At 37.8% G+C, this 14,776-nt stretch overlaps 1 protein-coding gene across 1 annotated transcript in view; it reads right to left on the bottom strand.

Annotated features, from left to right (window-relative positions):
• LOC122808238 (putative DBH-like monooxygenase protein 2) overlaps positions 1 to 14,776 on the bottom strand; it is a 340,431-nt gene that overhangs the window by 276,199 nt on the left and 49,456 nt on the right. The window contains exon 4 of the mRNA XM_044079200.1: positions 12,182 to 12,265. Within this exon, the coding sequence (XP_043935135.1) occupies positions 12,182 to 12,265 (84 nt within the window). The remainder of the gene's footprint in view (positions 1 to 12,181; positions 12,266 to 14,776) is intronic.

Raw genomic sequence — 14,776 nt, 5'->3', positions numbered from 1 at the left:
ATATATTTTCAGGGTGATATATACCATCAGTTGCATGGTGTGGTTATGGGTTCTGCCTGTGCTCCCTTATATGCTAACATAGTCATGTTATACTGGGAGAAACATTACATATTTGGAACACTGTTTTCTAAGTATATCCGGGGATATTACAGATTCCTGGATGATATTTTTATTGTTTGGGAGGGGAGTGAAAAAATGATTCCAAAATTCATGGAATACTTGAACCAAACTACAAAGTTCTTGGAGTTTACATATAAGAGTGATAGCATAGAAGCTTATTATTTAGATGTCACAATCTCAAAAGATAGAGATAATAAAAAATACAAATCCAAAATATATCGCAAGGAAAGCTTCTCCAATGCATACTTGCATTATGACAGTGACCATCCGTCCTTTTTGAAGAACAACATTATTAAAGGACAGATGGTTCGTATAGCTCGTATGACGTCTGACGAGGAAGAATTTTTGAAAGAAATAAGTTTTGTTCATGAGTTATTTAGAGATAGGGGATATCCTGATAGAATTATTGTCCCAATAAAAGAAGCCATTATTCAAGGTTGGGGTGATACTTATAAACCATTGCTGAATAGTGGATTAATATTAAGAACTGGAGAACAAAGTACTGGATTGTCCAAAGAACGAAACAACAAAGTTAATCCATATTTAATACTTACATATAGTAATAATATAATATGGTTGAAGAAATGTATTAACATAGTGTGGAACATTTTTAAACAGATACCATCTAATGTGGATTGTTTTTCTAGACCTTTAAGAATTAGTTATAGAAGAAATAGGAATTTGAAAGAAATATATGAACAAAAGAAAGAAGAGACACTGAGAGGAGCAACAAATAGAGCTGGTACCTTCAAATGTGGTAGATGTAAGCAATGTACATTTATGGCTGGTACTAAAGAATTAAACATTACAAGCATTAAATATTCAATGAAAGCCAAGAAATATTTTAGCTGTTATACTAAGGGTGTGGTTTACCTAGCCTACCTCATTAAATGTTGGGCATATTATGTAGGCAAGACGGAGAGATTCCTTAGACAGAGAATCTATGAACATATTAGAGATATAGATAAAATGAATGAGCACAATACCCTATACAGACATAAATTGAACTGCCAGCAAGCGGAGTTTAGATTTTGGGTATTGGAAGACGTTTTATTGGGAGAAAGAGGGGGTGATTGGGAAACAAAATTGGAGTTTCGACAATTAATTTGGCAATTGAGGTTAGATGCTATACATTTTCCTGGCCTCAATGACCATCTATCTATCACCCCTGTTCTTAAATTGAGAGCTTTGGACCCTAAAAGACATTAAATTGATATAGGGGGTACCAAATTATAACAACAACTATACATTAATATTTAATAAAATAATATAAGATGTATTTCATGTAGATGATATTATGGTTTAGTAGGTATTTTATATATATTTTATGTAATTAATGATTTTAGGACAGCACACATACATATTGTACATATTTCTTATTTTTTTCTGATTTTATAATATATTAGCAGCATATTTATATACATATTTTAATAATAATATATATTTACAACATAATAGTATATATTTATTTATTCATTTGTACTATTAATAATAATGAGCAATATATGTTTTTTTGTTTTTAGTTTGAGGAAGTACATTTAAGTAATGGCATCAATGCATAGAAAGGATGTGACATGTTTTACAAGCAGAGCTTTTGCACCTTAATTGTGAATGCACAATTTATCAATTGTATATTTAACCAATGAAGTGGATACTTGTGCAGCAGATTGATTATATAAATGAACTTGCCTTATAGGTATTTGATTCTGATGAAGTCTCTGGATAAGAGATGAAAGCGCTTAATCCGATATCTTTTGTGCTGTGTGTTTTTTAATAAACTGTTGAAGCGAACGGCTGTGACTTGTGGATTTTTGAATTGGACAGCCTCTATTGGATGACTACCTGAAATTCATCATTTGGAGCAACCAAAATTAAACTTAACAAGGTTCTAAGCAATTCAGATCCTGGATCCCATCCCAGCACACACACACACACACACACAGACACACAGACACACACACACACACATGCAAAAAAAAAAAAAAATAATACTTTTCTAAATTACACTCATTTGCCCATCCAGTATTTCTGACAGAGTACTCTGTGGGGAATTTATAAAGCCTGCCATCTCATTACATTCCTAAAACATATGCTCTCTTGTACGGGTCTATATTATATGAACGAAAGTTCATAATATCGAACGCTCTGAGCGAAAATGCCGGACCTCAAAGTGGTTCTTGTGGGATCGCAGTACAGTGAAAGTCAGAATATTTGCCCTTTCCTCACTGTAGTGCGATCATGGAGTCGGTATATATATTTAGCGGGGGGGGGGGGTGCACAATAAGGAGTTCAAGGTCTGGCATTTTCTCTCTTTAGAGCATTCGCTATTATGAACTTTCATTCATATAATATACACCCTCTTGTACTGCTTTCTTCCTCATCATGCCACCAACATTTTCCATCTATGTGAGGAAAAATTCTTTGAAATCTGCTAAGGATATACAAGTACCTATGCAGACACTTCAAGCAAAAATCCTAAATCTTCTAGACTTTGCTGCATATTTGGGTGACATACATATGTACTTCCATTGTTTTGTTGTGAATTGCTTATCTAATCTCTCTTCCCAGTCTTTTCTGACCTCCTCTCATTGATTGCTATAATTACCGTGGAATATTTTTTATACCCTACTAATTATGTTCGGCACCTTAAAACTACAACTCAGTAGTATCACTAGTACACACAACCTTATTCAGGTTGTCACTGACTTCACATGGATGAATTACTCTAACTCCTCTCCCTTAGACAGAATACTTACTCCTCACCAATATATCACTCAGCTTCAAAAATATAAAAACTAAATTCATTAATTTCGTCACCTCACCAGTAAATTGGAAAAACACTGCCATAAACGTAGCTAAGTGAAATGCCTACCAGTGTGTGACAGGGGCTCCGTTTTCGTTAATACACTCACCGTAAAACTTCTCTATCATTGATATTGTCACAGTACCCTGCCCAACACCCCCCACACACAATTTATGTATTAAAATCAGAAACTATACCCTTTGGAATTCTAATTCATTCCTTTTTTCTAGGTCTTCCTTTAAAAGGTCCACCCCGAAACTTGCTCCAGACTGCTGAACTCATTACCAGAACCTACCAAACAAGATGAAAATATTACTTCTCTTAAGAATTCTCATCACTCTCACTTGCTAAATCAAAACAAATATTAAGTGCTTCAGAGATATTGGGTAGAACACTTCTTTACCGCTCACCCTAGTCCTACTCATTAATAATTATTCATCTAATACACCTCCTCTGTATTGTTTTAACCTCCCTCTCTAGCTACTCATTATCAACAAAACATACTAGGGAAACATGGCAGGATAACACCTTAATATTAGAGTAACGCCTTTATGTTATACTATTTTTGGGTATTTCTCTGCACCACATTTAGACATTATGAGTGTTTATTACACTCATTTTTAATATAACACTATGCATCTATGCTTTCTCTTTGGACAACCTACTCAATTATTGAGTTTCTCTTCACATAATAAATTCAACATTTTACTCTTTTATTAACACATACTTTTTTGTGTTTTATTACATATTTTAATCTACTTCTATCTTTTTGATTTTTTTTTTCTGTGTTAGGTACTTCTAGCTTTAAGTAATGTACATTATTAATGGCTGCATGGACAGGATTGTGGCTGAAAAGATTCACTTACCTAGTTAACAAACGAAAATAAAAAAATAAATAGACCATATTTATTGACATAATGAGAGGCCTTGAATTGCTGATTCATCAAATCGTATTTAGAAAACTTGAGCAAATTCGATTTTAAGAAGATCCCATTACAATGTTTCAAAACATCAAATACTCTTCAGATGACCAGAAGTGAATACTACTGTGACACAGACGGACTTACCTCTGATATCCCGCATCGCTCAGTGCTTCATCCCATACTATCTTCACTTTTTAAGATCTGCCACAATGCCTCCCGCATTCTTATCTCATACAACATACGATGACACCCTACTCCTAAGAACAAGTAGTCTTACAGTCCAAAGCACAATACAAAAATATTTTTCACTACTGTGTCATATGTCTTAATGCTTTCAAGTACTGTAGTGACATTTTCTTCAATTATGGGGGGGGGGCACAGTTGTGCAGCTGTTAGCATTGCCACCTCACAGCAAGAGGCTCACTGGTTCAATCCTCGGCTGGAGTGCCTTCTGTGCAGAGTCTGCATGTCCTCCTGTGGTCGTGTGGGTACTCTGGTTTCCTCCCACATCCCAAAGTAGGAGGACTGGACACACTAAATTGGCCATAGGTGTGAGTGCGTGTGTGTGCATGCCTTCTGTGGAAGATTGGGCGCCGGGCTGGCAACTCGACACTGTAAAACTCCACTGCCAATCATGAGCAGACAGGTGATACCCTGTGGCGACCCCTAACCAAGAAAAGCCAAAAGAAGAAGAAGAAGTGACATTTTCTTCAATTACTTGGGACAATGTTCAGTGTTTCCATACACCTCAACATGGGCATCTTATGAATTTTCACTATAACCCCCAAAAAAGTGTCAGAGAATATGTGAGTCACTACTTTTTTACTTAAGAAAATGCCAGTTTATTTTTAGACTGATTTTGTTATCTTTAGGAAAAACCCTTAAGCATCTAACAATGTGTTTTTATTTTCAATTATGCAACTCCTACCTCTCTAATAGCTTCTTATTACTAATGAACCTTGAAAGATACATGGTATATGTCAGTATGTTTTGTTTCAGTGTCTCCTAAAATATGCCTATGGTAATGTGGTCTTTAACAAATCTGGACATTGGCTGCTCACCCCAACCCCTCCTTGCCCACCTGAACCAGCACTAAAGTCACTATACAAACTCAGATCATTTGTGTTTGAGTCAGTGCTTCATCTATCTGCACCAAATAACCTGGCCACCAGAAAAACCTGAATAATCTAATAGTGCAGTCGTGCAACAACAGACTCCCCAAGTCTTCAGACATAATTTTCCCACTTATATCATGAGTTAGAGTTAGGAATAATGATATGTAAATTAAATGAACAAATCTCCACATACGTAAAGTAGTGAGTTTCAAATAAGGGGTTTTAAAATTAAATAACATCAAGAATCCATATTTATGTCAACAGAACTCTGAACAACTTTACGTCCAATGGGTTCATGAAATGTTGTCTTAATTTGAAGGACTCCTTTGACAAGTGAAGCTCTGACTTACATGGAGTTCTTAGTTTTGGTTAGTGAGTCCCAAAGTTTACGTTTCTTCACTTTATCATGATCTGGCATAATTAAACAGTTTAAAATGAAAACTAAAAGGCAAAATAATTCACACAGGAATTGTGAAGAGTTATAAATACTGCAGTTCAAAGAGACAAAATGGAAATAATTTTCCAAATACACTCTCCTTAGGTTAAGATCAAGGAAGTATGATTAGACAATATATACCAAACAATACAACTCAAAGATAAACCTTTTACTCTTAATAAGTCAGAAAAATAAACTTGTCTAGCATTACTGCTTTCTGATGTGCATAAGGTACCAGCTTCAAGCATAATTCTGATGAGTCATTCTAACATTCTCTGAATGAAATCAACATCGTTTACACCAAGACTAAAATATACTGAAAGTAATGTAAATAAAGAAAAATCAGCAACGAAATACCCCAAATGACATTCAAAATACAGTTCCAGTTTTGTGACTCAAAATACCAGTTTCCTCATTTAAACACTCTTATATGTGAATAAGCATATTATTTTCAAATGCACACAATGGTATTCATTTTCTGCTAGAAAATTGTGGTATTCAACATATGATGACATATTAAACATTAACACAATATACATCGATTAACAAACATATACTGTTCCTACATTTTGCTATACATATGCAATTATCCTACATTCAGATTGCGATTGAAATGAGTCCTGTTGGATTAGACCATGCCCCTGGTCAGCTACAATAATAAGAAGAACAACATAAATAAATATTACCAGCTAAGACAACTAAAGATTCTTGCAACCAGTAGCCTTAACTGTACTGGATTCAGTTAATTGACAGTGGTGTCAACCAACCAGAAAGTGCACAGTGCTTAACAGAACTTCTCAGCACTGCCTCTTTCAATGGTTTATTTGCTCAATACCACAACGAGGAGGCTTTCAGTGACAATAAATGTGGTTGAAACTGCATTTGCTTGTTATATAAATAACATTTATTACAATATGTATAAAATAAAAAAAATTCAGAGCTTTACTAGAAAGGCTCACCCAAACTCTGCTACACTTTGCTGTTAGGGAAAGGTTGGTTTGCTTTTTATTTGTTGAATTACTTTATTGTTTTTTCTATTTTAAATACTGTGATTTGTTTTATTTACCTTGTGTTTTACTTGTATTCTGCTTTTAACTGCATATTAAAACTTGAAAAGATACCACAGCTCTGTCTCTTGTGAATCAGGCAGAATTTTTTCCCCCACTCTCCCAGACAGTTACAGTAGTATTCTTAAACACCACTGTCTTTCTAGTTGCCTTCCCCCTATGTTAATTTGACCATATCCTCTCAGTTTTTACTGGCTTGTGTGAGTAAGCACAAAATTATTATTTTGTGAAATCACTCCCCTTCAACTATTTAAATTTATTTGCCATCCAAATGTATTCTGTAGTACCAGAATACAAAAGTGACTACCTCCTTTCAGTCTATCTTGCTGTTTTAAAAATAGTGACTCTCCACTAAACTTTAACTTTTTAGACAAGTAAAATGTAAGTTACCCACTTTCACATCTAACTCCTCTAGTGCACACTGTAGTGTTTAGGAAAAAAACATTTGTTTCATCTTAGCTTTAAGCATCCCTGTGACTAGCACTTGCTTTAAAACCTGCTGGAAAGCACAATGAAGTCTTAAACTAATACAAGCACTCAACTCTCCTTGTTAATAAGGAGAAATTAATCATAGGCACTAAACAGCCTATAATTGCAGAGTACCTTGCTAAGGTAAGGGAAAACAGCTCTTGTACTTTACAAAAAAAAAGCACCAAACTAGGCATGTCCAAGGGTCAGCTTCCGGTGATTTTGCCTGTCCACCGGGTGAATCTGGGCATACTGAAGCAATGCAGCAATTGCCTCATGTACACAGATAACCCTCTCCTCATACCACCCAACACTACAACCTGCGACAGATGCACTTACATAACCAAACTGGAAGCAAAGCTCTCTCCACCAAAGATTGTGATAGACAGTCAAGAAGAGAAGCTTAACACCCGTACTGCACCTCAAGCAACACATAGCCCTCCTAAACCCACACCACCTACACCCACACATAGCAACACTAACCCTACATATGTGGAGGCCCTTAACATTAACCTGCCCAAGCAACAAGGACCTCCGAAGATGAAACGCAAACAAACACCAATCACAACCAAAGTGTCACATAGCTCACAACACCAGTGTGCCACCCAACAACAGCCCCTAAGGCAAGATAACTTACCTAACACTTTAGTCATAGGTGACTCTATAGTCAGGCACACTGATGTCCCACTCATCAGTCTGAACAAGGAGAAAAGTACAGTCAGCTGTCTGTCAGGTGCCAGGATCCGCCACATAATGCATGCACTCAAGTCGCTCCACAACAAGTACAAATATGACTCTGTCATTGTCCATGCTGGAGTGAATGACTTGAGACGTACCTCCCTGGACTACATGAAAAGAGACATGGAAGAGCTCTTGGATCATGTGGCCCAGGCAGGTATGACCCTAGCCCTGAGTAACATCCTGCCTTCGCCCAGAATGATACCACAGTATAAGGATAAAATGATTGACTTCAACAATTGGCTAAGCTTCTGGTGTCATTCAAAGGGGATCCAGTAGCTGTCTGCCTGGGACGACATGATCGACAGACCACAATGCTTTTCCAGAGATGGTTTGCACCTGTCGCCCCTGGGATTCACGTTACTGACTAAGGCTCTTGCCACCCCTATACTGCCTTTTTTAGGCAATGTTCAAAGGACAAAACCACCACCGTAACAGGTACAAGCATGCAAAATCTGAAGGTAATGCTACTCAATGCTAGAAGTCTAAACCTCAAAATGCACTCTCTCGAGGCACTCCTAAAAATGGAGAACATCGATTTCTGTGCAGTAACTGAGACCTGGTTCACTAGGTACACTAGGTAACACTGCAATCCAAATTGTAGCTTGCTACAGATCCCCCACCATGCCCCAAGATTTTCACTACACCTTTCTAAACATACTGGAAAATATTAAGATACAACCAAACACCCTAATACAGGGTGATTTTAACAACCCTGCCATTAACTAGGAAAACTACTCATGTACCAACACCATTGCCCAACAGTTCTTGGAATTCATAAATTCCAACGCCCTGGATCAGCTAATCCTTAGTCCCACCAGGGGCTCCAATATCCTAGACCTGGTCATTACCAACATGGGAAATCGATGCTTCAAACCTATGGTCACCCCCACATTGGTCAGATCTGACCATAAACTAATCACCCTTGATATCAACATCCCACCCCACCCCCCAAGTAAGGAAATATCCGTAAAAAACTTCTCCAAAGCCAACTTCATGCTACTCAAGTCAGAAGTGACAAACATCATGACACCCATGCAGACGGGAACTGAAAGTTTGATGGCTGAATCCTACACTAAGGCACTGCACGAGCACATCCACTCGTGCATGAATGGTGCCATCCCCAAAAGAACCAAGATGCTCTCCTCCAAAATAAGGAAGCCAATCTGTTGGTCCCTTGCCGTAAACAAACTTTACAACAAAAAGAAGAAACTGTTGCAGAAAAGAGGAAAATCCCAGGATGAAAAAAACTCCCTTACCAGTCTCAGTAAGAAGCTGAGATCCCTCATAAAATCCTCCAAAGCTTTTTACGAAAATAAAATTGCCAAAGATTCCAAAGACAACCACAAGACATTCTATAGCCATGTCAAGAATCTAAACGGCAATGCTCAGATCTGCTCTGAGCTACAACAGAATGGCATTAAATATACTGATCCCAAGGATATTGCCAATATCCTGGCAGATCGATTCAGTGCAAACTTCACCCCCCCCCTAAAAGGCCCATGTCAATAACTAAAGACTGCCAAATTCTGGTAATAATGGCCACAGAGGTAAAAAACACACTCTACAACGCTAAGAATACAGCATCCATGGGACCAGACGAAATCGCAGGCTGTGTACTACATGAACTACAAAATGAACTGGCACCTCACCTAAGTGTCATGTTTAATCATAGCCTCATCTCAGGCTTAGTGCCCACTGAGTGGCGCACAGCTACAATTATCCCACTTCACAAGGGGGGATCCACCTTGGATCCCGGGAACTACTACCCCATCAGTCTGATGAGCCTGATCTGCAAGGCCATGAAATATATTATTATGGACCTTATAAACAAAGACATTGGCAACCTTCAAACACTGGACCCTACCCAGTTTGGGTTTGTGAAGGGCCAATCTTGTCTCCTGAGCCTGAATGACTTTTTCAAATCAGTCTCCAGAGCCGCGGACAAGGGTAAGGTGGTCCACACAGCTTATCTGAACCTCACCAGGTCTTTGACACCATCACTCTGGAATCATAAACTTACTAAGCTGGGCTTTAATCCTTACGTCACTCGATGGGTTGCCAACTGGCTTACTGACACTCCAAATCCAACTCCAGACAAGTGACAAGTGAAGTACATCAGGGTTCAGTCCTGGAACCACTCTTGTTTGGCATCTACTTATCTGACGTACAGGCCAACACTAAGGGACTCTGGCTAACAAAGTTTGCAGCTGACTGCAAACTGGGAGCCATTATTGAATCCCCAAATGATGTGGATATTCTACTAAAGAGCCTTACAGAAATAGATGCTTGGTGCCAGAGCCATGGGCTCAAGCTCAACACCAAGAAATGTATAGTTATCCCCTTTGGGAAAAAATGTACCCATGAATTACCACATAGGTGGCAGTGTACTAAACACCAAAAGTGTCATAAAAGACTTAGGGACACAAGTGGACAGTGGTCTCACCTGCGATAACCACATCACCACAACAGTCAGGAAGTCCTTCTTTGTGGCTCACCTCATCACTAAGGGCTTTTCATCCATAAAAAAGGAGGTCATTCTCCCACTGTACTCATCCCTCATTAGACCCATTATAGAATACCATTTGGTATGTACCTCTCAAGACATCTGCAACAACTGAAAAGGCTGCAGAAATACCTCACTAAAATAATCACAGGCCTAAAGTAGATGCCCTATGCTGACCGTCTTAAAAAACTCCACCTATACTCTGTTGCATATCGTTTACTCAGAGGCGATCTCTGCTTAACATACAAGGCCATGTCAAACCCAGAGCTGTTGGACATGCTACACTTAAAGAAATCCCTATCCCTCAGAGACACACGCTCCAGGGATCTAAATCTTGTCATCACAATGAACAAAACATGCTAGAGGGATAGGTTCCTGACCCAGAGACTCCCCAGACTCTGGAATACACTGCCATACATGTCAAGCAGAGCATGTCTTTGGCCCTCTTCAAAAGGAACCTTGATGATTGGATAGGAGATAGGAAATTCACCCCAGGGATCACATCAGTTGCCCTGCTAGACAGGAATCCAGGGAAGTATATACTGTGGGAAGAAATAGCCAGGGAATTGTTATGTCTAGGCTTGTATACACCCTAGGGCTGATAGCCTAGTACCAACTGATGAACCTATATCTTTACTGAAATTATACATCAGCTCTTGTATGTTTACTTAGGCAATAACCGATGAGTGGATGTTGGTATATTGAGGATTTATTTACCTATGGCTGTCATAGGTTCATAGGTAGGTACTAGGCTATCGGCCCAAGGGCCTAAGTAAGCCTAGCCAACAAGGTTCCCTGGCTTACGACACTGAAGAAAGTTATTTTCATGTGCCTCTGTCAAGCAGAACCACAAAAGTGATCCCCGGGGTGTATTCCCTATATCCCAGGTTTTATCATGAGGGGGAAGCCTTAATCATTAAACACAGCCAACTGTGTGCAAATCCTCAAATCCACTCCTGCAATTCGGATTTTGCTATTATACAGTGTCGATAATATTTAACATAAAAATTGTTTACTTTTCTTAAATAATGTCTTTGCATAATGGTACAGTAATGTTCCTCCATGTCATTTCCTCATTCTTCTTCACCTGGTGATGTACTGCACATGGATATGGGCACTTGTGCTCCCACACTTGCACAGTATATCAGTGCTGCTGAAAACAAGCAGCTGAAAAAAGGAAGATCTCTGATGCTTTTTTAACATTAAAATCCAGACAGTTTAGGGGTACAAGAAAAAAAGGGGAAAAATACAAGGAAAAGCAGGTATGTTTCTTTAGTTTTGCAGAATGCACCTGATTTTCTTTGCATTTGCTCTACCCTCTGTACATACCTCTCTAACCGTTAGTTCAACAAATGTCAGAAAGTCTTAAATAATGGGGGGGGGGTCAAAGACCCCAAAACAGAGTCCAATTGTAAATGTTGCTCTTACAAACTTAGAAATTTTCTAAAATAACAGGAATTATATTATTGCATATTGCCTGAAGGATACAAATTCTGAAACTGAAATGCTTGTCATTATTTAGTGACTTCACTCCTCAATAATTTGTCAGAAACCCACAAATTATATGTGGGACAGAACAAAAATATGAGGAAAATTCTGGATATTCTGTGAAAATCTGGACAGTTGAGACGTATACTACCATGACATATACCAATAGGAGAAAGTTCGGTCACATTTCAGCAACTGGACTTTTTTCAATTGGTATATGCTTGATTTACAACAGGTATACTAGGCAGGCTGACCAATCAGCATGAACATTTTTGAATACTAATGAGCTAATATTGTATAATTTTGTTGATTGTCTTCCACCATCAAATCCCATGAAATCTTTTAACACAGTAATATCCTTAAGTACCTGTAGCATTTCATACAAGCCAAATGAGAAATAAGATGATCATCAGTGAAAATGTATCTTTTTAAAAAAATAGAGCTATTCATTCATAATATGTGTCTACTCCACTCATCAATAAAATAAATGCGGCACAAGATAATACATAATATTTACCTTATAAATGTGATGCTTCTGAGTAACATTAAGTAAGTCAACAAACAGGCATCCATAGACTGTCTCTCTTGGAAACACACTGAACTGGAAGGGAAAAAAAAAAGTGCTCAATATGCCTTCCAAGGGATAATGTTTCATCAGTATCCATACAAAACTCTTGCACTTTGTCATAACACCTTTTTAAATCACATTCCCCAATGATGACATCTCTTTTTCTCACAAAATGAAATAGCAGGGAGGCATATCATTCTTAAGACACATATCAAATACCAAAAGCATCAGAATATAACTGACCACATGGAACATTATTATGTGAATTATTTGGAAGTTTTAAAATATTGCTACTTTATTTCTATAATTTACTACTTATCACCATACTGCTGGTTAGTAATTAACTAAGCAACATAAATAAGGCAAAAATGTTGTGACACAGTTAAGTGATGTAACTTTCAGTGACTTTCCTTACTCTCATTTCATTAAAAGTAGGAAACAACTTAACAATTTTAAAGTCCTTGATATCTGGAAAAACCTCCTCCCATACAAACAAAGGCATTTTCCCATAACCCATTACTTCATATAATCTAACCTGAAGCTGAAAAAAATCAGTGTTAATGAAATTTTGAAGCAGGCCTCGCTGAAGCAATAGATACTGTTAAAGGGAAAAGTAAATAAACATGTAGAAACTGTAATGCTATATAGTCAAAACAGCAAATAATTTGTTATGAATTTGAGGACTTCCTAATGAAATGTCACATTCATAATGCTAAGTACCGACACACTGAAAAAAATAAAAAAAATCACAAATCCAGAAGAACGAATCTTGAATATCAGTCTTCTCCGCTAAACTTCTTTAAGGCTCACATCCTTCAAACTTACATATACCAAATCCAAAATTGTCACACTGTGGAGAAAAGGGAATATTCTAGAAAATGGCCATCTTACACTTGGTAAACGCAAGTCCATTCTTTCAGCCAATCAGTCTTCATGTTTCGGAACTTACTCTAGCAGGTCCCAACATTTGAAATGGTTACGGATTTTGAGACCTAGATGTCAAGAAATACACCTAGAGAGGAGCAAATCAAAACTCGAGATGGGAATTTTGACATTCTTGTTGAAAACACATATAATCAAAAAGACCTGATCTTAATTCTTTGTAGTACATGGAGCTTCAGCTGCTATACTATAAAGCATTAAGGGGGAGTAGAAGCACAAAGTGTTTTACAGTGATGAAGGCTGTAAAGATATGTGAAGGCTGCCAGCCTAGCTAAATAGAATTTTGTAGATAATTTTGACATTTGTAAATATTAATATAAGCCACAGGCTTGTACTCTTAAATGTAAAAAGACTGTATTGGATGTTGAACTACAAAAATGTAACAACGGTGCATGCTGCTGTAAGAAAGCTGATAAGTCAAGCATTTTATGACTGTTTTGATTTCAGGACTCGGAGTGATGGTGTCTGAACCAGCAGATTCTTTCTATTGTTTCGAGACTAGAGTTAATTGCTATTTTTTACATATATAATGTTTTTAATTGCAATTGTTTCCTGACCACGTGCAAGCTTACTAAGAAATGTTAATGCACAGTTTCTGTTAGCCTGAGAAACCAGAGAATTGTTAAGAATGATGTAATCTAAAATGAGTCAGCAGGATGTATTATCAATTTAAAGGACTTTTTTAGGGACAGAGAGAGAGAGCTTTTTGGTTTTGTCTTGAGAACATGCAACTCACTAGCACTCTGCCTGTGCTCTGTATGTAAGTATGATCTTAGACTTTAGTGTCTCTCTTAGAAATAGCTAGGAAATAGGAAGATTAGACTAGTTGTTTTCTGTACTGATGCCAGAACTATTCTACAATATTATTTTGAGCATTTCCTGTATCTGAACTCTTGAATAGCACTGTGCAGTAAGAAGTATTGTCTTGTGCTTTTATTTATTATTAAATATTTTTAAACCTTTCAGCTGTGGCTGTTTTGTGCAGAGACAATTTAAGCTGTAGAGTACATTGCATGTATAAAGTGATACTGTACAAAGTCACTGCAAATAAGCCTTGATGCTCAGTCACTCTTACCATTTGGATAATAATATTGCACAGTAATAATTAGACACCTTTTAGTAAGGGTCTTTTTAGTAGCTGATATGTAAGGGTCCTAGGGCAGTGATTACCACCTTATAGTCTGGACAGAAGGGGCATAGCTAGTGAACCTGTGCCAGCCTTCCCCAGGAGTGTGTGTGGTTGTATATAAATCATATATCAGTGTGTGTGTGTGTGTGTGTGTGTGTGTGTGTGTGTGTGTGTGTGTGTGTGTGTGTGTGTCAGGTACTTGGGCAGGGATACAAAGCATTGGTTGGACAGAGTGCTAGGAGGACTTGGCTTGGGACCCTGGCTAAGGACCCCACTCTATAGCTGTGCCAGTAGGGAATCTTATTGGGGATCTGGAGAGAAAGGGAGAAACCAGCCCGAGAGTGACTGTGATCTCTGTGTGCTCTTACATGAAACTGTACTTTACTGTGTGTGTATTTGTTATACTTCTCAATGTGGATGTCCTCACTGGTGTTAGTGGTGAGGACTTGAGGCTTTCTGATTTCTGGGCCAGT

Source organism: Protopterus annectens, chromosome 8.part0 (assembly GCF_019279795.1).
Source record: "Protopterus annectens isolate FY-2018-M chromosome 8.part0, PAN1.0, whole genome shotgun sequence".
NCBI lineage: Eukaryota > Metazoa > Chordata > Ceratodontiformes > Protopteridae > Protopterus > Protopterus annectens.
The sequence above is the reverse complement of the archived record's forward strand: the minus strand, read 5'-3'. Positions and strand labels throughout refer to the sequence as shown.